The sequence below is a fragment of the Scardinius erythrophthalmus genome, assembly GCF_964197995.2.
Source record: "Scardinius erythrophthalmus genome assembly, chromosome: 3".
Lineage (NCBI taxonomy): Eukaryota > Metazoa > Chordata > Actinopteri > Cypriniformes > Leuciscidae > Scardinius > Scardinius erythrophthalmus.
This window is the reverse complement of record NC_138223.1, coordinates 10,090,257-10,115,112: the sequence shown is the minus strand read 5'-3', so window position 1 is coordinate 10,115,112 and position 24,856 is coordinate 10,090,257. Positions and strand designations below refer to the sequence as shown.

Below are 24,856 nucleotides of genomic sequence, written 5' to 3'. Positions count from 1 at the left end.
AAAAATAATAAATAATAATAAATATTTTATGGCTGAACCAAACACCAAAACAGGCCAATTTCTGTGTATTTGATGTGTTTGGCACCCTGTTAAGTTTAGAGACTATAATGTGTGTCTAAAGAGTTTAATTTTTAGACAGGAGGTTCAAAATGTATAGACTGAATCTAATGTACACACAAACATAACTGTAGAGACTGTTCAGATTAACACCACTGGTAAAAATGATGAACATGACATGATTTAATCTTAACCTGTTTCTTCTCATTATTTTTAAAAAATTCTCTTACACTGTTTGTTTTGTTTCTCTCTTTTCGGTGGAGAATAATCCAGTGCAATTGACTGGATTGACTTATATTTGAAATCATTTTTCAAAAATCATCAATTTATTCACTGATACCTTTTAGCATAAATGCTTTAGTTGACAAAGCATCTACTAGCTACAAGCTTAAATTTCATGCTAACTGCCTGGTGTGAAAATGTCAGATCAAAACAATGACAACAGACCTCCTGTGCTGTACCATACCTGACATCTGGAATTATTAAATGATACTCTGCCATTTGTAAAAAACGTATCGGTCTTGTCCTTTGTATGTGTGATGGTCAGTGTTGGGGAAAGTTACTTTTAAAAGTAATGCGTTACAATACTGCGCTACTCCCTAATAAAGTAACTAATTGCATTACTTAGTTACCTTTTGCATTACTTTTTCTCCACTGGACTGGGCTTGCTTGTTTGAAATGAATATGCCTCAGGCTGAAGGATATGCAATTGAACGCCTGTACAGTAGAGATCAATAAATGGGAAAGCAAAGTAAATTGCGTTACATAATTGAAAATGTAACTTGTTTTGTTGTAAATTTAAAAGTAATGTGTTACTTGCTACCTTAAAAAGTAATCTGATTACATAACTTAAGTTATTTGTAATACATTACCCCTCAACACTGCTGATGGCTGTGGATTGTTTTTCGAGGACAGGTGCTTTCTCGACATTTACATCAGCTGGTCTTGCTTAAAAAATATTTTTCCAGAATAACGTTAGTCTTTCTTTGAATTTCTGCTAAGGGCCGTTTCTGATTAACCTTTTCATCCATACTCAAAATGTGGCCTTATCTGAAGGACAACACATGTAATCTTTGAATATTATGTAAGTTCCTGCCTAAATGAAATATTATTTTGGATTACCTGAAAAAAATATGAGATGAGCAGGTATTGGAAGATATGGGATTATTTATTTGAATGTGTAACCCCGTATTGCATCAAACATACGTGGTTCAAGTATTAAAAGAAAAAGGGAAATTGGGAATTCAATGAAAAAGTTAAAAGTAAAGACATCATGTTCAAAAGGTGTTTAAAAAAAATATTTTCTATATTCTCTGATTATATAGTGGCCTCGAAAAGTATTTGGATACTTAAGGCGCAATTAAAAATGTTTGACATTCCTTCAGATAACAAAATTTCAAACCAAAAGTAAAACAAATTCACCAATTCAACTTAAAAACTTAAGTTCAGTTGCTGCCTTATTTTTTTTAAGTATAAACAAATTGGATGTCATTTCAACTTAAATTATATTTCCATAAAAAATAATTGAATCTCATAACTCTAAAAATGTTTAAATTGCTTAAATTATTTTTTATGATCTTAAGTAATGTAAAACCATATGTTGCCATGACCTAATTATCAATGATAAAAAAAAATGTTTTACAGTTAACATTATTATCAATGGTTAACAAAAATAAAGTTACTTTTGATAGCACATTTGGTTAGCAGACAGTTTGATATTTTGTCTCTAATGACAATTTATGTGACCTTAAGTGTTCAAATGTGTTTTAGGGCCACTGTGTTTTCTGTATTTACATATTTGGAAAAGTAATGAAGATAAGTGTTAAAGTATGTACAGTCACACGTTGCATGAAGCAGTATACTGAGTTCTTGGGTTTTCGAGAAAAGGCTGGGAGTTTCCCTCATATTTACTGTCCTGGACTGGTTATGCAGGGCCAATGACAGCGCAGGTCTTCTGTCCTCTGGAGGTGTGTGTTTGGGAAGAGGAGCAAGACGAGGGTTCATTAGCGCTCTCTAACAGATCCTTCAGTTTCGGATGAAGTTCACCCCACACATCACCCATCTGAGGAATGAAAATGCACAGTTCACACAGTGTAAATAGTGTTGAACTGCTAAAATAATCAGTTGAAGTAATACAGTCATTGGAAATGTACCTCTTTGTGTCCTTGTATTTGTGAGTGGACAAATGTCCCCAGTATTGAAGTTACAAGGGGCAAATGGGTGAAGACCATCTGGGTTTCTTGATGCAGACACAAAAGGGAGAAGTAGCTCCTCATCTCCATGGTGATAATCGTGTTTTCCTGCTGTAGGAAGACAGAATTGTAGTGTTTAGTTCACCTGTCAGTGCTGTGGATTTTTTCTGCAGGTTACATTGTTATGCCACTAGGCAACAAAGTGAATCATTCACTCGTTTCGTTCAAACGATGATTCATTATGTGTGCTCGACGCTCAGTTGATCCTGCTTTGGCTTTGTTTGATATTTTTCCATTGGTAGAGCAAAAGTGGACAAAGCAATTGGAAGAATTGTGTGTAAAATTTAAGTTACTCAATATTAATGTCATGTTTGTATAAAAGCAATATCACAATATCAGTTAAATTATAAGAAATAATTAGAAAATAAAACACTAACTAAAAAAGATTAAATATTTGACTTGTTTGTGCTGAACGGCCTCTCGATTTTCCACGTTATAGTCGCCTGACTAGTGGCGGGTCTGTGTGAGCAATTTCAGAAAATTTTTGAGAAAGAAAAAAAAACTTTACGATAAAAAGGAGAAGGATTAGGGAGAATCATCCAGCCATTTTGTAAATATTAAGTAATCATGTAATCAATAACAAAGTTTTATGAGTATTTTAAAAAGTAATAACCTAATTACAAGTATTACATTTTTGGAATCTGATTATGTAATCTAGATTACATATATTAACATGACCCAGGACTATATTGCGATGTACATCCGAGTAAAACGGCTTCTCGAATAAGAAAAAAAAAAGTAGAACGGGACTTATATTTTGTCCATCGCTCAAGGAGTCATACTTTTTTTAAAACACATATTTATACCTTGCTTTTTTCCATTCCACTGCCTTTTTTTGCTGCAAAAAAACTAAATTTGTTGTGTGTGAATCACCCCTAATGAATCTTCTGGACTGACTCATGAGCCATTGTGAGTGATTCATTCTAAAGAACCGACAAGGACCAAGAACAATTTGCTCACAAGTCAGACATCATTATGAATTGTGAGCAAGTTTTACTGTACCCTTATGTGCACATTAATATTTAAAATGGATATTTAATATAGAAATTTCTATTCCATTCTCCATGCCAGATTTTATTTTCTCCTAATATTCCCAGGCTGTAAATGTGTGAACCCTGCTGAATTACTGTAATGTTTTTGTTGTGAACAATGTCATTTTACTATGGCAATAGACCTGTATAGTTTGGTTAAGTAGTTTGTACTGTATATGTCGGTGGTGCAATACTGTATGTGTTACCTGTGTGAGTCGAGACTCTGGCTGCTCAGTGTTGCTCTGGTATTTTAAGTGTGTAGCCACAGGCCCGCAGCGCTTCTCAAACGCTCTCTGATGCTCTAATAACACACCGCTGTCATGCCGATCACACAAGTCCTATACACACACACACATACACAATATATTAACATTGGAATGTCGTTACAGTTGAATTGTTAAAGTGTGACCACGACCATCCTTTCACAGATATTGATTTAATCATACAAACTCCATCTTATACCAGCTGCATATGCCCCTTTAACATCCATACTATTTTGCGGCACAAATTGATATGAAAAGTTTTCTACAGTCAGAACTCACTTTATACGACCGCAGCTGTTCGAGGAGAAGGTTCAGTTTCTCCACCACTTCATCCTCTTCTCTGCTGCCCTGGAGTATTAAAAGGGGTTGGACATATTCAGTTTAATTTCTGTTCAACCAAAGCAAACTGAAGCAACTGTAGCCAGAGTCATAATATCGTGGGTGTATATTATAATAACACTTTTGTTCAGTGCAGATCAGTGATCTGCGTCATTTTTGTAGTGGTGTTTGTGATTAGACTAATGCTCAATAATGATCTGTTTTAATACCTGGTGTGCAGCTTTGTCTGCGAGAAGACCGAATTCTCCTGACAGCTCTACGAGTGACTTCCTCTGTGTTTTCCACGCTTTGCTCATTGTAGCGTTCACTGGCAGGTCTGGTGTGTCCGAGCCCAGTTCACTGTTGAAGAATCAAGTGATAACCTCTGACTTGTCCACACAGACTTTCATATTTTCAATATACCTTATCAGGGTTATTGTCGTTAAATAAAACTAAAACCATTAATGACATTTCCATTACTCGAAATAAAATAACCATTAACTGAAATAAAAGAAACTATAAACATTTTAAACTTTTTTAATTTCAACTAGTTGCCAGGGCAAAATGACTTATTTTAAAAAATCTAAAATCAAGAATAAAAATCACTTATAAAATTACTAAAACTTTAACTTAAATTAAAATAAAAAATAATTCAAAATATTATTGTATTATATTAATGATACTAAAATAACACATCAAAATCATTACTATTTATCATTCTATACGTGTTAGAAACCACACCATGCACTTGGTTTAAAGGTTAAACACTTTTAAATATAAAATAATTAATAATTGAATGTTAACATTGATATCAAGTTGTACAATTGTACAATTTAGCTACATACATTTTTAGAGATTTTATGATATTATATTTTAAATTCTATCACTACATTCATTATCTTGATTATAAACTCTTTTTTTTCATATATCTATTAAAATTAGAAATATGGATGGATGATGGATAATGATGAATTGGTTTACCTCAGGTCTTTTCCAAACATGAGCAGATCCGTTGAGTTTTCTCTTGAGCGCTGAGCCATCCGCTCAGCTACATCTCTGAGTCTATTGAAACTGCTGTGGATACTTGCAATGATCTCTCGATTAGCAGCAGCCTGACTCTGCATGTCCTCAGGTAGGTTCACCTTAAACATGACAATATTCATTTTGTGTGTTAATTTCCCTTTCAAGAAGTACTGTGGTACGTACAGTGTTCTTTGATACCAATGTCCCAGACAGCAACATAGTGTCGGCCCAGATCCGCCCCACATCTGGTACACGTTGAATCCACATGTGCCAGATGTGGCCCAGATTGTCAATACCAGACAAATGAACTGAGGAAACTCTTTACACGACACCGTTTTCAACTAAAAACGTTAAACTTTTTATGCGTTTTCGAGTTTTGGGTGCCTGAAAACGCAAACTTTTGAAAATGGGTTTCAAATTGCAAGTTTTTGAAAACGGTCTCCGTGTAAACAACAAAAACGTAAATCTCTGAAAACAATGACGTCATGCACATACGTAGCCTATTACATGGTCAGTCTATAGTGTTCAGTCAACAGAACAGTTGTGTAGGATTGATTAACAACAACAAGGGTAGGCCTACACAGGCAAACCGGAACAGAGAAAACTGAACATAGCCTACATGTTACTGATGTAATTGCATTAAATACTGTATAGACTAGAACAATTCTGTATAAAACAATTTAACATCAAAATGTAACGTCTAATGTTAAAATGTATGTTGCCCCCTTTAAATACTTTGGTAAGTTCAAGAATAATTTATGCAATTTTATATTATTTATTTGAAAGAATTAAAACTGGTTGAGGTTGAAATGGGATTTAGAAAGTATTAGTAATAAGTACCCTAATGCAATACTTTTTAGAGAGAGTCTTCTAAATACACTGTTGAAGATGCTAGTTAGTAGCAAGCAAGCAATTAATTACTTTTTAGAGTAACTTACCCAACACTGTATACCAATACCATGATATTTACATGGAATATCAATTTTTATTTCATGTCTTTGTTAGTTTTTACCCACCTTGCCATGCAACGCTATTTGGGAGGTCAGAAACTCGTCCCCTGTCTTTTTATATGCATCACGCATCTTGTTTAGAACATCCTGTAACATAAAGAAGGACGAAACCTGATAAACAAGTTTTTATTAAACTTTTGGAACAAATGTTTGATCAAACTATTCCTCCTAAGATGAATAAGTTTGACTGCCATCTGGTGGTTTGCAGGACTTACTGCGCTGCTTACTGACAGGAAGATGTTGACCAACTCATCTCCTGCTAGGACTGGATGTCTGATCACCAAAGTCATGAACCTTTGCAGACCACGGCGGCGACTATCGTTAAACTCTCGGTCTGATACTGAGTTCAAAACTGAGAATTAATAGGAGAGATAGAGTTTTAGTGGCATTATAGGAGCACACTCATTTGAGGACAGTTAGTTGAAATCTCACCTCCTTTAAGGATACGCTTTGGGGGCAGAGACGGGACCATCCTGTAGATGAACTTTTGCAGCAGCAGACCGTGGAACACCTCAAAATCACTGTATCTGCGTTGAACCGGGATCTGGAAACACTAAAAGAGATGGAATAGTTTAATATTGTTTAGGGATTGGCCATGTGTGTGTTATGCTGCATGATAAACTGTTAAAACACCCACATGATCTTATTCCTAAAGAGTCAGAGGTCACTCTTCGGCCGGAACATAGTTTATAAAGTTATAAATAAGGATTTTTCGGACAAAAACACAATGCTTCGCTTCAGAAGGCCTTTATTAACCCACTGGAGCCGTTTTGATTACTTTTATGATGGACGGATGCGCATTTTTGGGCTTTAAAATCTAAGTTACCATTCACTCCCATTATCAAGCTTGGAAGAGGCAGGATATTTTTTAATATATAGGTGAACTAACCCTTTAAAGGGATAGTTCACTTTGAAATTAAATTTTGGTATGTTTTAGCTTACCTCAAGGGCATCCAAGATGTAGTTGTCTTTGTTTCCGCAGTAGTTTCAATTTTGATATTTTTAGGTCAAACCGTTCTTGTCTGTCCGTCATATAATGCAGGTCTATGGTCACTATCTGAAAGAGCAAGCACAGAGAAGTCCAAATTAAACAATTCCCCATCGTAAGTACACATTGATGGCCTAAGACACGAAACAAGCGGTTTGTGTAAGAAAACGAACAGTATTTATATCGTTTTTACCTCTTGTACACTTTCCGGCGCTTGCGCAGACTAAGACAGAACACCGCGCACGTCACTCACCAGGAAGCGCGCGCGCCCTCAGATCACTTGGACGTGGTTGTGTACAAGAGGTAAAAATGATATAAATACTGTTCGTTTTCTCACACAATTTCATGTCTTAGGCCATCAATGTGTACTTACGATGGGGAATTGTTTAATTTGGACTTCTCTGTGCTTGCTCTTTGAGGTGGTGACCATAGACCTGCATTATATGACTGACAGACAAGAACGGTTTGACCTAAAAGTATCAAAATTGAAACTACTGCGGAAACAAAGACACCTACATCTTGGATGCCCTTGAGGTAAGCTAAAACATACCAAATTTTAATTTCAAAGTGAACTATCCCTTTAAAGTTTCACATAAAGTTTGTATCAATTACATCGTAACACCAGTAGGTGGCGACAAGTGACCGTTAAAACATTTATTTGTCATTGAATCATTCAATCTAGAGATTTGTTCAAAAAATGCTGATTCATCCAGTAATGAAACAAGTGAAGTCTGTATGAGTGAGTCATTGAATCATTCAATCAAACCGATTTTTGATATTTTAAATAAATAATTGATTAATTCAAATTAATTAAATATTTTTTGATAGACTGCAGCAATTAACATTTTGTCAGAACCTCTATTAAATTGCATGTTATTTTGTTCAGAATCGCGGGAGAATTGTGATCTCTATTTAAAAAAAAAAAAAAAAAATCGTGGCTGAATTTATCTAGTGTGTGTGTGTGTGTGTGTGTGTGTGTGTGTGTGTGTGTGTGTGTGTGTGTGTGTGTGTGTGTGTGTGTCTAGGCCTATATAGAAAATTGAGTTTACCTTGCTAACAATACGGTACTCCACATGTTTGAGGAAGGGCAGTCCTTTCCTTCGGGGCTCTATCTCCACCAGCACACTGTCTCCCAGCTCTTTTAGCGACAGCCCATCCACCAGGGCGCTTTGTTGACCCAGATGCATTTTCTTTGCACCTGACAACAAATCCACAAAAGGTCCAATTAACAGTGTGCAAATTATTTAGTTACTTCCAGGAGGGTCAAATTGTTGAAAAGCTCTGTAGAAAATTTTAATGGCATAATTTCTTGAGGTTCATATTGTTCAACCCTTTTTTGTGTGCTTTTTTAGCCCAACGTTGTTATTTAAATTAATACTTTTATTCAGCAAGGGTGAATTAAATTGATCAAAAGTGACAGTGAAGACATTTATAATATTACAAAAGATTGCTATTTCATTCACACTTTACAATAAGTAATAAGTAAATGCTGTTCTTTTGAACTTTATTTATCAAACAATTTATGAAATAAAATGTATCATCATTTCCACAAGAATATTAAGCAGCAATAATAACAAAGTTGCACCAAATCATTATATTAGAATGATTTCTGAAGGATCGTGACACTGAAAACTGAAGTAATGATGCTGAAAATACAGCTTTGCCATCACAGGAATAATTTACATTAAAATAGATTAAACCATAAATCAGTTAGCATATTTAACAATATGTCACCATACTGTTTGTTATTTTGTCAGTTATTTTTACTCTGTAGATAAGGATGATTTCGCATTTGAAATAATTGTGGTTGATTAATTGAAAATTCAATATCCATTTTGTATTATATAATACTCATGCAAATTATATGGGAATATTGTGATGGATTTAGATTCATCCCCACCCAATATGGTTTAAGTGAAGCGTTTTAATCTTCTGTAGAACAAAGTGACCTATTTCACATCAGATAACACAAGCTATGCTTCAAACGAGTATCCATGACTATTTTTCGTGTAAATAACTGTGGGGTGGTTTATATTTATGGTGCGTAAGGTTTGCTGAGGCTCATGTAAATGCATGAGTTGTGGTTTTGCCATTCAGCATATTTTAACAAGATTTCCCCTATTTTAATTATGAATATTTCAGTGTTTCAACATAGGTAGGCTATCTTAAATATAAATGCAATCTCCTAATGCTGTCTGTCCGTCTCCCATGTCTCAATGTGTACTTAGGTCTATATATAAGCTCTTTGTGAAAATAGGATTTGTTACTTTAACACCGGGGCAATAGGTGATTTCAGGATCCTGGAGAGCAATGCACTGGCCTTCGAAATAAAGACGAGAACTTGCTATTATAATTCCAATATAGCTACATGACTTATATGACAATACACATTAACATTGTTTTAAACACTGTCATATAATACAAAAAGACAGGCTACGTCACTTCTCTTGAACGTTCACAGCAATGAAATCAATATATGCCTTGAACTATAACTCTTTGCACTTTTGATTTTAAAAAATGTATCCAATGAAACAGTAATTTTAAGAAGTAATATAATTTAAAATACATTTACAATACTTTATCTTTAGTAGTTTTTGTAGACATGAATGCACAATTTTCTTCATCAAATGCACACGCTCTCATGAAAATAAAATGTTTTAAATGAATAGTTCACTTAAAATGAAAATTCTGTCATCATTTACTCACCCTCAAGTTGTTTCAAACCTTTATGAGTTTCTTTCTCCTGCTGAACACAAAAGAAGATATTTTGAAGAATGTCGGTAACCAGACAGTTGATGAACCCCATTCTTCAAAATATCTTCTTTTGTGTTCAGCAGGAGAAAGAAACTCATAAAGGTTTGAAACAACTTGAGGGTGAGTAAATGATCATTTTAAAGTGAACTATTCCTTTAAGATTGTTTCTTCATATCCTTACCAGATTGCTGATGTGTATGAAGTTGGCTTCGCTTTGCAATCCCCAAGAGACCTTCGTTCACACCTCGACTGCCCTCTTCACGCTTAATGCCTGACTGTGACTGTATATAGCCTAGACCAACAACACCAACAGATCAGATAACAGTCTTTTCTCTCTCCCTCCCTCCCTCTCTCTCTCTCTTTGCTCTTTCCCTCCCCTTCTCTTTGCATCCCTCAACACATACATATGACCATTAATCATCTTAAGAGGATAGGAGCTCTTTAAAAAAAACATCACAGCCTCTTGGCAGGCAATCTGGAATTAAAGCTTGTGTAACTGGGTTATAATAATGAGAGTGGCAGGCAAAAGATTTAGCTTTTTTATAAAGCTTTGCAACAGAGCTGCTTGATAACTAGAGACAAGCAGAGAGGTTATCTCATGTTATCCACAAATTCATATACCTCTGTTTCCATTTCATTGAAAGAATAACCTCTTATTTTAATAAATAGTCATAGTTTTAGATGAATTATTAACAGGTGGCTTTTTACACACACATGTAATCCCCAAACCAAATCCATCTATGTGATGTCTATCATCACGTGTTGGTAATGTGATGTGGTAGTACTAAATTACCAATGCAAGGTCATAACTGTTTTTTACCCCACAGTTAAATATCAAATGATAGAAGCAGAGCAGAATTATGTCCCCTGTAGCGCTGCTCTGTTCACTGTTTCCGGTTTTTGTAACATTATTTTAATGACTGTCATCTTCAAGCATCTCGCTTTCTATTTGATAAACTAGTAGTATGTTATATATAAATACACTTTTTAAGTACATTTTGACATTAGTGACACAGCCCAGCATGTTTCTACTTCTAATAAAAGTAATTACATATTTAAAGATAAACAGACAACCCTAACAATACATATATACATACATAATAGGCAACATACATACCGGTACATACATAGGCGGTATACAAATACATGCACACATAGGCTACATACATACACACATAGGCTACATACGTACTACATACATACATAAAGAGTGATTGGGTGAATAACAAAAAAGAAGGAATTATGGAAAGAACAAAATGGTGCTTTAAGAAATCACATATTTTAAGGAAAACTACACATAATTTTAATGAAGCTGTATTTCAAACAGGCGACCGCTCACGGTGTGCGCAGGTATTGCGCAGTGTTGACGCACATGAACACGTTTGGTTTGCTGTTTATTGTCATGTTAAACATTTTCAGTTGCTAGACGACAGTAATGCACATTACATCCGTTCAGCGAAGAGAGACGCGAAACGACGCTGTGCAACATTATTGCGTTACATCTGTAGCTTTCACTCACAATATCGACGTAGGATCTGTTGCTTTTCCTAACGGCGACATCAGGAAACAGCTGCATCTTGGGAACTTCTTAACAGCCCCTAAACACTTCAATGCTCGTTTATGATGGTTTATATTAGGATTTAACGTTACATATCTTTGAAATTAGAAAAATAAAATTTCCTGCTGCATCATAAAACTCGGACATTACAGGTCGTACCTCCATATACTGTATGAGGAAGGATTATGGTCCTGTTTTTTGTAAAAGGTGATGATAAAATAAACACAGGCCATCATCACAGGCTATAATGTCTGTGGTAGCTGGAGAACTTGTCACAGAAGAGGAGGTGGAGGATCTGGTAAGTACAGTAACAGTTCATCTCCTGGACTGTAACACTAGCAAAAAGAATCATGCAATACTAGGCTATGTGTTTTGGAGATGCACTATGGTAGAAATACATAAAAAAGCGTGTCATGGTACTGTATCAATAGTAGGCTAGGCTATGTGAATGTTTCATAATATATCCATATGTATTTTTATTATAATGTTTCATGCATGTGTAACTTATGTTGTTTGTTTTCAAGGCAGAGGACAGTCTCTGTAGCAGCTATGTGTCTGACACTGAAAAGGTGAGATAGACAGTCTTTAAAGACGAAGTTGCGATAGACTTTTCCCTATTGTGATGTATGTCTGAGTGACACGGCTTCTCGAACAAGAGAGAATTTAGGACGGGACTTGATTTTGTCCATCGGGAATTGATTGGATCATTGTGGTTTGCTATTGGTCGATCAGTTTGCCCCGCCCTCGCGCCAGAAAACATGTCATCAGAGAAGAGATGTTGCTGAAAGAGGGATGGGGAAGTTATTTTGATTAAAGATTAGGAGGGCATGGATAAATCCTTTATAATAAACACAGCAATATTACATTAAAAAACAAGAATTGTCAATTTTGATTACATGGTGACTTTAAGATTTTAGGCTAATCGGTTTCCTTAGTTCAACTGTTACTCTTGGATCTTTGCGCCAATATGGTATCACATTTATGTGTCTGATTGTTGGATTTCTTTTCAGAAGTCAAGAAAAAAGAAAGTTTCAGGCAGACCACCTCCTTCTCCTAGTAAGTTTAAAGGAACACTCCACCGTTTTTTGAAATAGGGCTTATTCATCTTCTTTCCTACATTTACAGTAGATAGGTGGGCAAATGCATTTTTGTCTCAGTGCATGCATTGTTTTAGTTTGACAGGGTCGGTGCTAGCTTAATTTAGCATAATGAATGGAATCCTTTGTTGCCAGCTAGCATGTCCTGAGTAAAAGTAATATATAAAAAAAAAACAAAAAACACCTAATTACTTCTTGTGGCCTGCGTATTCTCAATGAGTACAAATAGCGATGCAGATTAACACTAGGCGATTTCCTAGGCAGATACTGATTTATAGATTAAGGACTATATTAGGGGGAAGCACAGGCGAAGCACTGCTACTTGGGCGTGATATCTCTGCGCCCAAGTAGTGCTTCGCATGTGCTTCCCCCTAATATAGTCCCAAGTCAATATCTGCATAGGAAATCGCCTAGTGTTAATCTGCATCGCTATTTGTACTCATTGTGAATATGCAGGCCACAAGAAGTAATTAGGTGGGTTTTTTTTATATATATATCACTTTTACTCAGGACATGCTAGCTGGCAACAAAGGATTCCATTCATTATGCTAAGCTAAGCTAGCGCCGACCCTGTCAAACTAAAACAATGCATGCACTCAGACAAAAATGCATTTGACCACCTATCTAAATGTAGGAAAGAAGGTGAATAAGCCCTATTTCAAAAAACGGTGGAGTGTTCCTTTAAAACTGCCACACAAATGCCATCACCTTTTTCTGTGCATTATATCAACACAGTATTGTAAAAATGTGAAATTTGCTTGTTTACTTGATGCAGCTACACTATATGCCTTTAAAATAATACATATTTTTATTTAAATAAAGAGTCACCATACCTGAACAGTGCAAACTTGCATTTGAAGAAAACTCCAGTAACATCATGGAGGACGGTGAAAGGGACACTGCTCCAAAGCTGTAAAACCCCTCCGGCTGGTACACCTAGGGACGTCTGGCTGCACTTACAGAATGATGGACAGGGTCTGTTACTATTTTTAAATAACTCTGCATTTAATGTTTGGTAACACTTTATTTTACAATGTCATTGTTACATATTATACATGTAGTAATAACTATAAATTATGCATAATTACATGCAACAAACCCCAAACCAAACCCTAATCCTCCTTACCCTATAGTAAGTACATGTAGTTACTTAATATCTCTCAGCACTTAAATGTATAATTACAGTGTAACAAAGATAAAGTGTAACCTAATGTTTCTTCTACCAAATTTATTTTTCAGACACGTTTACATTCTAAGAACCAACCAAAGTTCAGGGCCGGGTTTCCCGATAACGATGTATCTTAGCTCTTAAGAGCGCTTTCTACGTGCAAGATTACGAACGCTCGCAGTAATTCCACGAGCGTTTCCCAAAAATGCACTTAACATGAACGCGCGAGAACGCACTCTACGTGCTACTTAAGAGTCGCTGTCCATTCGCGAAGTGCTGAAACATAAACTTATATGGAATCGTATTCTGAACGTTTAACCTAAGAATTGTCATCTGTTGTGGATTAGCAATCAAGACAAGTCTATATAAAGCACCAGGGCAGGCGGAGGCTCTGACAAAATGGCTAAAAAAACAACAATAAAAGATACATTTCAAAAAGATGAAATTAATGTCCTTTCAGAGGAGAGCGAAACAAAGATTCAATTTTTAACAGATTTAAAGGATTTATTTTATTTATTTTTTGTTAATTCGTTTCATTTTTATTAAAATTATTAAATTAAATTATTTCTATTTTTTGTTTTGTTTTCTGACCTTTTAAATGATTTAATTTATACATTAATTTAACCAACAACAAAAAAAGAGTAATAAAGTGTACAATAAAGTACAATCAAAACCTTATATTATAATCACATACATTTGAATAAAGTTAAAGGTGTAATCTGCCGGTTGTCCTGCAGGTGTCCTCATAAATCTGTCTTCTTACGATGCACTTGGGGATGTACGATTACTCCAGAGCACTCGTAGATCTACGAAGATTTTCAAGTGCTACTTAAGCTACGATGCTTTTGGGAAACAGACCGTAATATTAAGATCAGTCGTACGATCGTTTTTACGATCAATTTAGGCTTACGATGCTTTTGGGAAACGCAGCCCAGATCTGTACCTCAACATAAAAATGCAATTTTGCTTCTCAGATAAATGTAACTTGTTTTAAATGTTCAAACATTTTCTGGAAAACTAGACAAAACAGATTATCATCACAGAAATCACATTCAAAGCAAAACTGTGTTCTCTATCATAGCTATGCATTTGAAAGACATGCAAATATATTTAAAGGAGTAGTTCACTTTTAAATGAAAATTCTGTCATCATATACTCACCCTCATGTTGTTTAAAACCTGTATGAATTTCTTTCTTCTGCTGAACAGAAAGGAAGGTAACCAGACAGTTTCTGGGTCCCATTGACTTCCATAGTATATTTTTTTCCTACTATGGAAGTCAATGGGACCCAGAAACTGCCTGGTTACTGATATTCTTCTAAATATCTTCCTTTCTGTTCAGCAGAAGAAAGAAATCCATAAAGGATTGAAACAACATGAGGGTGAGTATATGATGACAGAATTTTCATTTAAAAGTGAACAACTCCTTTAACTCTATAAACCATATTGTTTGCATTTATTTCTAAGGCCTCTAAATTAACATGAATAAAATTTTGCTAAATTTACAACATACTTTCTGCCCTCTGATTGATAGCGTATACTTTTTTTTAGCAAGTAAAAGTCCTTTTAGTATAATTCTAAAAATGTCCACCTTCAGGTTGTGGTGCACATGTATTTTTGCTGTAAAATAGTTGCTGATTTGTTTAAAGTCATTTTAAATATATGTATTTTTTTGTTAAATATATATATATATATATATATTTTTTATTGTCCATAAATCATGTGTTTTTTTAGGAAAATCATGTTAAAAAAGTTTTAAAGGAACGTTTATTTGTACATATTCATTGTATTGTAATATGTGCTTTATGAGTACTAGTAAACAGCCAATATCCTAGTAATATGCATGCTAATAAAAAACTAAGTAATATTGAGAATTGGACCCTAAACTATAGTGTTACCGTCAGGCTTTACAGGGTTACATTTTGTTTATTTCAGGGAAGTCTCCAAAAGGAGCAGATTACAGTGTCAAACAAACCAGCATGTCCATGACCAGCACACCTGAATACTTGAAGGAGGCCTTAGAAATGAAAAAACCTAAATATTCCCGGTCTCCATCTAACGGTGAGATAAAGCTAAATATATCAAACTTAAATTGTTCATATAACAGGTTTTATTTTTCTAATTTTGTCACCATGTTATTTTTTTACAATTCTTTATCAGGTTATGTTCCAGGGACCCCAGTCTACAAAGAAAAGGAAGAAATGTATGATGAAATAATTGATCTAAAAAAGGTGATGCTCACCTCTCGCACACTCACTCGCTGACGTAATACTGCAAGTGTTTTTCAGGATGTGTATTTAGAATTTTGATTACATCAGATTAAAAAAATTTTCAAAGAATTTGGATTTATGTAAACTCTCAATACTATCAGTCCTATATGTATACCAGGGATTAGTGGTTAGGATTAGTGTGTCGCAAATAATTGTTTGTTAAAAATAGCATGCCAAATGTTCCTGGATGGTGTATTATTTCCACTGGATTTCAGGAAATATCAATGCGAAATTCAAGGAAATGTTTTTTTTTAGATTTATTTCAGTACTGCGTAATTTTGTCTAAGATTTCCTATCACCAGCCTAGAATGTTGCTATCTATGAACTACAAGTATGCATACTGAAATTGCATGTACACATATTTTCTCTCCCTTTTCTCAGACCATCCAATCCCTAAAGGCTGAATCTGACAAGATGAAAGCCAAGCTGCGTCGTCTTGAAGAAGACAACACAAAGAAAGACAGACAAATCGAACAACTGCTGGATCCAGCGAAGGTGATGAGCAATTGTCAGTAAATCCAGCAGCAGAGATGAGCTTGAATAGTTTATATGAGTGTTAACATCCCTTTTATTGTGTAAATTATTAGCTTAGTGTGTGCCCTTTTTTACACCACATGCGTAACTGCAACTGCCATTATTCTTCCAAACTGAGAAGAATATGATTAAAATATTATTGAATATTTGGTTGTCATGAAAGCTAAAACACAAACATTATTTACAGGGCAGATAACTGTCAGACATACAGTACACTACCATGCACATGTTTGGGATCAGATTTTTTGAATACTAAATTTTTTTATTTAATTTTCAGAAATGAATACTTTATTAATCAAAAATGCATTTAATTGATCAAAAGTGACAGTAAAGACTTTTACATTGTTCCAAAAAAAAAAAAATCAGTTTTAAGTAAATGCTGTTCATCAAAGAATCCTGAAAAAAGTTATTTTCACCATAATAATAAGAATTGTTACTTGAGCAGCAAATTTCATATTAGAATGATTTTTGAAGGATCATTTGACAATGAAGACTGAAGTAATGATGCTGAAAAGTCAGCGTTGCCATCACAGGAATAAATTGCATTTTAATATGTGTATAATATATAATCATTTTTAAATAATTATTTTTGCGTTGATCTTATAGGACCCAGATTATGCAAGGGGTTTAGTGGACAGAAAGACAGATCCTAGATCGGTGAGTATACCATTATAAAAACAATCTTGTTTCTTAATTTGATGAATGATATAAAATAAAAACTGTATTTCTCTCTTTTTAAACACACCAGATCATTAATGGACTGAAACAGAGGATTCTACGATTGGAGCAGCAGTGCAAAGAAAAAGAGAATGCCTTGAGGTCTGATGCCAAATCATTTATATTATACAGCCATGCAATTAATAAGGTTATGGTGAATCAAAACAGTATGAATGAACTTAACAGAACTTCAACATGAGAGTTGTAGGCTAAGTGGAGTCATTTTTTTTTTTTTTTTTGTAGTTTACATGGAGACGATAACAGTATCGTTTTTAAAGACTTGCACTTTGATACCCGTTTTCAAGTTTGTGTTTTCACGCCCCTAAAATGCAGTTTTTGTGTAAATGCTGCAAAAACGCATGAAAAGTTTTCAGTTTTTTGTTGAAAACAATGTCGTGTAAACACCCCCTTAGACAGTAATAATGATAATATGATAAGACTATAGACATAAAGATGTTCTGAAACTCTTGAATTTTCCATTGCATAAACTAGAGACTCCAATGTATTGGGCCCCAATGTATGTTGTACCTAAACTGATGAATTGTGTATTTGCCATTACAGTCAGCTTCAGGGTGACCTCAAAACTACCAACATGCAGGAAATGAAGATCACTGTAGAAACCTACTTTGAGGAGGTAGCTTATATTAACTATATATTTCCTTCTGTTTTTTGTTTTTTTTTACTAATATATTCTTTATTTTTCATGCTTAGGTACAAAGATTGCGAACACTGTTGGAGTCAGCTGAGAGAAGGTACAAACATTGTTAATTTTACTCATAGTTTGATGGTTCCTCTTGATTCCATGTGATTTGTATCAATCTTTCTCTCACTCTTTTTTACTCTTTATTACTCTTCAGTAATAAGATGGAGAGCAAAGACATCAGGCGCCAGAACAAGACCCTTAGTGCGACAGTTCTGAAACTCACAAAGACTGTTCAACAACTGGAGGACGAGAACCAAGAACTCAAAAAAGAATTGACACAGGAAGAGATGAGCATGATGGACAGCCCTGTGTGCCGCGCCAAGGGTACTTACATTTACAAAGGAGCATCTTAACTTTGATTCACAGTAGAACTGGAAACCAAACATTGTTTTCTATGAACAAAAATACTGGCTTAAGCCAGCCTAAGATGCTTAGCTGGTCTTAGCTGGTCTGTTGACTTGGCCAGTTTGGTGTTTAACTGGTTTAGTTGAACGACCAGCTGTTCTAGCATGACAAGCTGAAATGTGCAGAAAAAATATTTAGTATTTAAAATGATTCCTACACCCAGGGCTGAATTCAGTCAAATGATGCATCATATTTGAATGTTTACAGGTTATATGGATTGGAGTAAACAGAGACTTGTGCGACGAATCCTGGAACTTGAAAAGGTATATATACAAAGTTCTGTCATGAAACTCTAGATGGCACAGGCTAATAGGTCCTAAGCTCAAACTGCTTGCGATCATATCATTCTCTATAGAGCACAGCTGATTGTTTTCTGCTGTATCAGTAGCCAATGAGCTGGTGTGCTAAAACTTCAAATACTTGGTTAGCTTTTGCCTTTAGCGGTGCAGTGTGCTTTCAGATACCCTCCACCTTCCCCAGCTCTACCTATATAGATCTGAAATGGGTAATTCATGGACGCTATATTGTACAGCAGCAACATGTCTTACTTGCTCACAGCAGCGTGTCGTGTATGTATTGGCAGTAGCAATTTCTGTACTAATAACCAACAGCAGCAATAACATCAAATACTGTATATCAAATATATTGCTATGTATATATACTGTATATGTATGTATGTGTGTGTATCTATTTGGTCTTGGCGGAATAGATCTGCTATGCTTCTGCTGCTGTTATTGCTGCTGTTGGTTATTGTAGCATTACTTGTAGAAAGTAATGATCATGTCCATCATCAAATACATAAAGTATGTATTTTATGTTTTTTGTTTATTTTTCTGTACAGCACTTTGGTCCACTTTGGTTGTTTTAAAGTGCTTTATAATCTTGTGAATGTTGTTTGTCTCATTTTTTCAGAGAGTCGAGCAGATGAAGAATCTTCATATTACTAAAGCATCAGACTCACAGAAGAGCTCAGAGGAGAAAGCCACTGAGCCAGAATCGGCCAATCAGAGTGATTCTGTCAACACAGAGATGGAGCCGTCTGAGATTACCGAGAATGATGTGCATTTGAGGGGAGCATTTAAGAAACTGGCAGAAGAGAAAAAGAAACTACAGGAAAAACTATCCCAGAGAGAGTGAGTGTACTCACAGCATACACACTAGCATTAAAAACATTCGTTAAGATTTTTTGATAGTTTTTAAAAAAGAAATCTTTTGTGCACACCAAGGCTGCATTTATTTGATAAAAAAAAATGTATTTTGTAAAATAGTATTACAATTTTAAATATATTTTGAAAAAAAATTACCAAAAAAAAAAAGACATTACTCCAGTTTTCAGTGACACCTGATCCTTCAAAAATCATTCTAATATGCTGATTTGGTGCTCTAGTAATATTTTATATTATTATCAATGTTAAAAACAGTGGAAACATGTCCCATTTATTAAATTTATATTTCTGAAATGTTTAACGTATTTGAGAGTAATTCTGATTGAGCATATTTGTCTTGTCTTATCAGTGAAGAGATAAAGCAGTTGTCTGCTGAGAAGGAGGACGGTCTGAAAGAGGTAGAAAACGCGCTGAAGGAGCGAATTAGAGAGCATGAGAGACTCATGCAAACACACAGGTTTGTAATATAAACATAATGAAGGAATCAAGAATTAAAACTATATTTTGGTGGTGTTTTGGAAGACGCTGAATTCTCACAAGATTGAATCATATTTGATTTTACTGTTATGTGAGACAAACTTATTAAAGCCTGATTTATATTTCCAGTTCTCTAAACAGTTATTTTTTATTTTGAAAGCATTTGTGCTCCTTTAGAGATGTTTAGAGAAATGATTTACTGTGGTTATTGTTGGAATATTGTCATATTTCTGTGACATTTTTCTGAGTGAAACACCTTGGTTACGTGTGCAGAAAGAAAAGTCATTTTAAAGGTATAAGAAGTTATTACATTTCTATGATTTTTTTTATTTCTGTAGAATAACATGCATTGAATTATGAGCAAGAAATTTATTATGAAAGTATGTAAAGTTTAGATTTCATGGTGTTTTATTTACAGGCAGGAGATGGGTGCACTGACTGTAGAAATCAACTGTTTAAAAGAGAAATTAGAGGAGGAGAGAAAACTCAGATTAGCACAAGATCCAAATCAGGTAATACTTTCAAAATACTTATTAGCTACACATACGAACAGTTCACTCAAGACAGTGAAGATGGCAGCTCATAGAAATGAAACTGTCACAGTCTATATATTTTCTCATCTCACAGGTTCGGGACAGTTCTTTACCATTAACACTCACAGAACCATTGTCGTCATCAGCGGTTGCGTCAATAGAGAAGAACAAAGCAGCTAAGATCATCCAGACACACTGGCTCTCACACCGAACACGGGTTGGTACAACACATCGACATGAACTGTACTCCCACAGTGAATGCAGATTATTCATCTCTTCCTTTATTCTTCTGCTCCTTTGCTTAGGATCTAGTTCTCTTGCAATCCTGTCTCAGAGGGCATCTAATCAGGCAGAGGCAGATAGATGGACCTAAGCAAGCAGACCCAACAACCGTCCTTGTTGCCATGGTAATTCTTTTGATGGGATTTTTTTATTATACACAGTTTGTTTACAGATCATTCATGAAACTCTGGAGGGTATAGGCTGATAGGTCCTTTACATGCAATCTGCTAGTCAAGTCAAGTCACCTTCATTTATATACCTAGTGCTTTTAACAATATGAATTGTTTCAAAGCAGCTTTACAGTGATAATAGGAAGTTACAGTAACAGAGATTGTTTTGGCTTTACAGCAGCTCTAGGATAAAGTTATTGTCCAGCTAAAGTTAGTTTCGATTGATTGATTCACTTCCGTTGCGAAGATCATTAGTTATTAACTTAGGGGCCGCTAACACGACAACGTTCTAACAGAAAACCCTCAACGTGCTCCGGCCGCCCATCTGCACGAAACAGTGCCTGGTGGCTCGAGAACGCACTCCCGGAAATAGGTTCCAAGGTGCAAACTGCAAGGTGCTAGCAATCACATCATTACCAGGGTGGCACACACTAGCCAGGGCTAACAGCGTGTTGGGTGGGGCCAATAGCCTCGGACATCAGGCCTTGAGGCCAAAATCAAGCTGTGTTTCCACTGTCGGGCCAGTAGCCCCACAGCGCTACCCTTACAAACCCTCCCTAAAAAAAACGTCACACAACCCTACCATTTCACCAGCTGACTGAAAACTAGCTGGATTGCAAAATGAGCATGACAGAAGCAAACATTTGTTCTTTATTTAAAGACTTAAGATTCCAGTTTCGATATGTGACCACTGATATACAATTTTAAACTCCTTGACCATATATTACAGAGCCAATCCGGTATTAACACTCAGGCTGTACAGGAAGAGGAAGTGACTCTGCTGCAGGCTGTCTTTAGGGCTCATCTCAAACGCAGCACTCTGAGGATGGACAGGTGATTTAGATACATAGTGTAAATTACTACTCCACTACACTGAAATACTACATACAGTCAAACCAAAAATTATTCAGACACCCGATATAATTTTGTATATTTTTTTACTAGTGGGTGCAGGACACTATAGTTCATTTATAGTTAGGATAGCAAAATAAAGTAAACTTTGACATATTATGCCCAAATATTCTTCATACAGTGGACTTCCAGTAAAATTGATACAAATTTGGGACCCTTTGACCTGATCATGTTTTGCTTAAGTGTTTTTTCTTTAATTGCTAATGCGACCTTTTTATACCACAGACTGAACACAAGCATTGCTTGGTAATTGGTTGACCTAAATTGGTATTATCTAACTGTATACTTAAATTTAACAGCTGATAGCTATTCAACCTAACTCATTTGTGAGACAGTCTAACAGAAGGATGGCCAAAACTAGTGAAATATCAACTGATTTGATAACTCTGAGTTCTTGTCATACTTTATTACCATTTTCTAAACTATAGCGATAACTGTGATAATGTGAAAAATGGTGTCTGAATAAATTTTGGCTTGACTGTATACTACACAGTTTTGCATATTTCCATATTTATGCATATTTGCACATTTGTATTATGTAAATTCCATTAAAAAATAAACCGTGCACAGATGATGTGCTGGGTAGAGAATGCAAGAATGCAGTCACAACAGTTGAGTGAATATGATTGCATGCATGGCCAGGTGGTCTCCTGACAGACATACGTTGACTTGACTTTGCAGGGCGTCTACAGTGACACAGTCTGAATCTTTCATTCATCAGAAAAAGCGGCATCTCTCCACCCCTCCACTGCTGCCCACAGCATCCCCACAGGCCATGTTCACCAACAAAACGCAAACCTCAGGTGATTATTCATCTTTAACTTTAATAATGTGCTTTGTTCTCACTGAAGAGATTGATATGACCTCATGTTAGTATTCGTCTTTGTTCAATCTAACATCAATAAGACGTTTAATGAACCACAAATACGTTTTGTAATCAAAGATATAAACCTGGCCATCCTTAAATCTCTTATACTGACCTCTCTTTCAAACTACTGTAACTTGTATTGGATGTTTTTGTATTATATTCTTCTAGGTGTAACTCAGAATAATAGCGAGGAGACTGAAGAGAAACTAAATCCTGCTTATAATGATGAGCTACGTAACAAGAGATCAATACCAGGTCTGAATATATAACTCATTCCTATTACACTGCCGTTCAAAAGTTGTTGTTTTTTTTAAAGAAATTAATACTTTTATTCAGCAAGGATGCAATAAATTGTTCAAAAGTGACACCAAAGGCATTTAATAATGTTACAAAGATTTCTGTTTCAAATAAATGCTGTTCTATTCATCAAAAGATTCCTGAAAAAAATGTTTTATGATATCTTTATAAAGAATAATAAAAGACAATAAATAAGATCATATGAAATATTTCTTCAGCATATTCGAATGATTTCTGAAGGATCATGTGACACTGAAGATGCTGAAAATTCAGCTTTGCCATACAAAAGTGGTATTTTTTATATTTTAATAATATTTCACAATATTACTCAATTTGCAGCCTTGACTTACTGACCTCAAACTTTTGAATGGTAGTGCATGTCGGAAAACACCAGTATAGCTTTGAGTTACATAACTTCAATTATGCTTACAGTATAATCATTCATCTATTTAATGTAATGACATTTACGATTTTGTTTTGTTGGTATTAAGAAGAGCTGAAGATCCACCAACAGCAACCAGCCACTGCGATTCCAAAGACCACTGATTCAGACGACTCTGATGACATAATTGTGTCTCCTTCAAGGCCACTGAGAAACAGAGAAAAATGCTTAAGTCCGTTCAATGCTAATGACTTGATTTAGCTCTTTGTTGTTGTTGTTTTTTTACAGTTTGGACCTCAAAGGGTTTCATTAATAATCTCTTCATTTGGAACACACATTATTACATGAACAATTTAAAAGGGAATTAAAACAAACAAACTGTCATTTATACGGGCAATAATACAGATCATGGATGATAGATCATTATGGCTTTGTGATTTTACACTTTATTATTTTGCTACGGTCACATTCTTTTGACTTCTAGGAACTGAACCTTCAAATAAGGTAGACATTTCAGAAGTCGTGTCTTCAACTCCAAAAGTGCCTTGTGCTGGAAGATCATGTTTAAACGAGGATCAGGGATTTAATATGCTTCATATACTTTTCATTTCAGATAAATACACACATGACACACTAAGCAACATATCTTATAAAGTATATTTAAGCCATTGTGTGCATTTAAGGTACACCTCTGATTTTTACTAAAGTACTGTGAATCTCCACAAACACATTGCTGTATAAGAGAACTTCAAGTTCAGATTGGGGAAAAATGCTGTTAATGCAGTTAAATGCTGTCAGTGTGTTTCATGCTATTATAGACGAATCTGTATTGATCCAGTAATGGCACTGAAAAAATGTGAAGCTGTTTTCTCGTTTTGATGTCTTTTTAAGACTGACTTTGCTCAAAGAGCTCATTATTTTTTGTGCCATTGTGTTTAAATTTGTGTTAGATTTTTCTTTATTAAAGATTTGTTTTCCTGAACGTTTGTCCTTTGTGCTAAGAGTGTAAAAATACAATTTCCTCATTATTTAGTCTAACTTCCTATCTAGCAATGGCTACCTGATTGTTACATTGAAACAATGATTCTTTCCCAGTTGTGGTGTACTGGATAAGGTTTAAGGATAATGATTTTTAAAACATTTTTTTTATTCAAAATGACAGATAATTGATTGCCACTGCTATCAGTGTAGGTTGGAGAAGTTTTGAAGTGTTTGTAAAGCTTTAACATACTTAAGATTTATTGAGAAATCTCAACTCTCATTTATTTTTTGACCAGTGAGCATCTATTAGAAATGCATATTAGTGTTAAGTGTGCTATTATTGTACAATAAATAGGCTTACTACAATTGTACTGTAAAAATAATCTTTCTTAGAATGAGCCATATCTACAGCTGTTACTGTAAAATTACAGTAGATATATGTATGTTTACTATAAATATGTGACTGAAATTACATGTCCTTATTAAACATTTTACAGTAAATTAGAGCATTTCCTGTGAAATTCAATTAAAAAATAATTACAGGGGAGATTTTGCTGTGATATAGTAGATTTGTATAAACCTTCTTTTGCTGTAAATTCAGTTGTCACATAATGCATTAGTCTTTCCCTTTGTTAACTGGG

General features: G+C 35.0%; 2 protein-coding genes across 3 annotated transcripts; one reads left to right on the top strand and one right to left on the bottom strand.

Moving 5' to 3' along the window:
* Positions 1-111: 111 nt before the first annotated feature.
* snx8b (sorting nexin 8b) lies at positions 112-13,302 on the bottom strand. Of its 2 annotated transcripts, none has more exons than XM_081361505.1 (12): positions 13,185-13,302; positions 9,878-9,988; positions 7,992-8,140; positions 6,387-6,507; positions 6,170-6,306; positions 5,961-6,041; positions 4,903-5,063; positions 4,152-4,281; positions 3,883-3,951; positions 3,547-3,678; positions 2,211-2,360; positions 112-2,119 (listed from the first exon to the last, which is right to left on the bottom strand). In XM_081361505.1, the coding sequence occupies exons 1-12, from the start codon at positions 13,228-13,230 to the stop codon at positions 1,982-1,984; spliced, it is 1,425 nt and encodes a 474-aa protein (XP_081217631.1). In that variant the 5' UTR covers positions 13,231-13,302; the 3' UTR covers positions 112-1,981. The 2 variants fall into 2 exon arrangements, with proteins under 2 accessions (XP_081217631.1, XP_081217632.1); XM_081361506.1 differs by lacking the exon at positions 13,185-13,302 and adding an exon at positions 11,216-11,507.
* On the top strand, positions 11,041-24,718 carry iqce (IQ motif containing E). The gene is made up of 22 exons (XM_081361499.1): positions 11,041-11,552; positions 11,779-11,823; positions 12,265-12,310; positions 13,174-13,326; positions 15,454-15,579; positions 15,679-15,749; positions 16,170-16,283; positions 16,929-16,979; positions 17,071-17,141; positions 17,601-17,673; positions 17,751-17,791; positions 17,897-18,066; positions 18,355-18,410; positions 19,060-19,280; positions 19,663-19,770; positions 20,209-20,302; positions 20,418-20,540; positions 20,629-20,730; positions 21,506-21,609; positions 22,369-22,490; positions 22,724-22,810; positions 23,344-24,718. The coding sequence occupies exons 1-22, from the start codon at positions 11,502-11,504 to the stop codon at positions 23,493-23,495; spliced, it is 2,181 nt and encodes a 726-aa protein (XP_081217625.1). The 5' UTR covers positions 11,041-11,501; the 3' UTR covers positions 23,496-24,718.
* The last annotated feature ends 138 nt before the right edge of the window (positions 24,719-24,856 follow it).

Bases quoted from the DNA above. Each gene is read 5' to 3' on its own strand.
- snx8b (XM_081361505.1), bottom strand. From the start codon at position 13,230: ATGATGTTACTGGAGTTTTCTTCAAATGCAAGTTTGCACTGTTCAG. The intron at 3,952-4,151 runs GTATTAAAACAG...TTAATACTCCAG, and splicing joins CAGACAAAGCTGCACACCAG to GGCAGCAGAGAAGAGGATGA. The intron at 3,679-3,882 runs GTGAGTTCTGAC...GTGTGTGTATAG, and splicing joins AACAGCTGCGGTCGTATAAA to GACTTGTGTGATCGGCATGA.
- iqce (XM_081361499.1), top strand. From the start codon at position 11,502: ATGTCTGTGGTAGCTGGAGAACTTGTCACAGAAGAGGAGGTGGAGGAT. The intron at 11,553-11,778 runs GTAAGTACAGTA...TTTGTTTTCAAG, and splicing joins AAGAGGAGGTGGAGGATCTG to GCAGAGGACAGTCTCTGTAG. The intron at 15,580-15,678 runs GTGAGATAAAGC...ATTCTTTATCAG, and splicing joins TTCCCGGTCTCCATCTAACG to GTTATGTTCCAGGGACCCCA.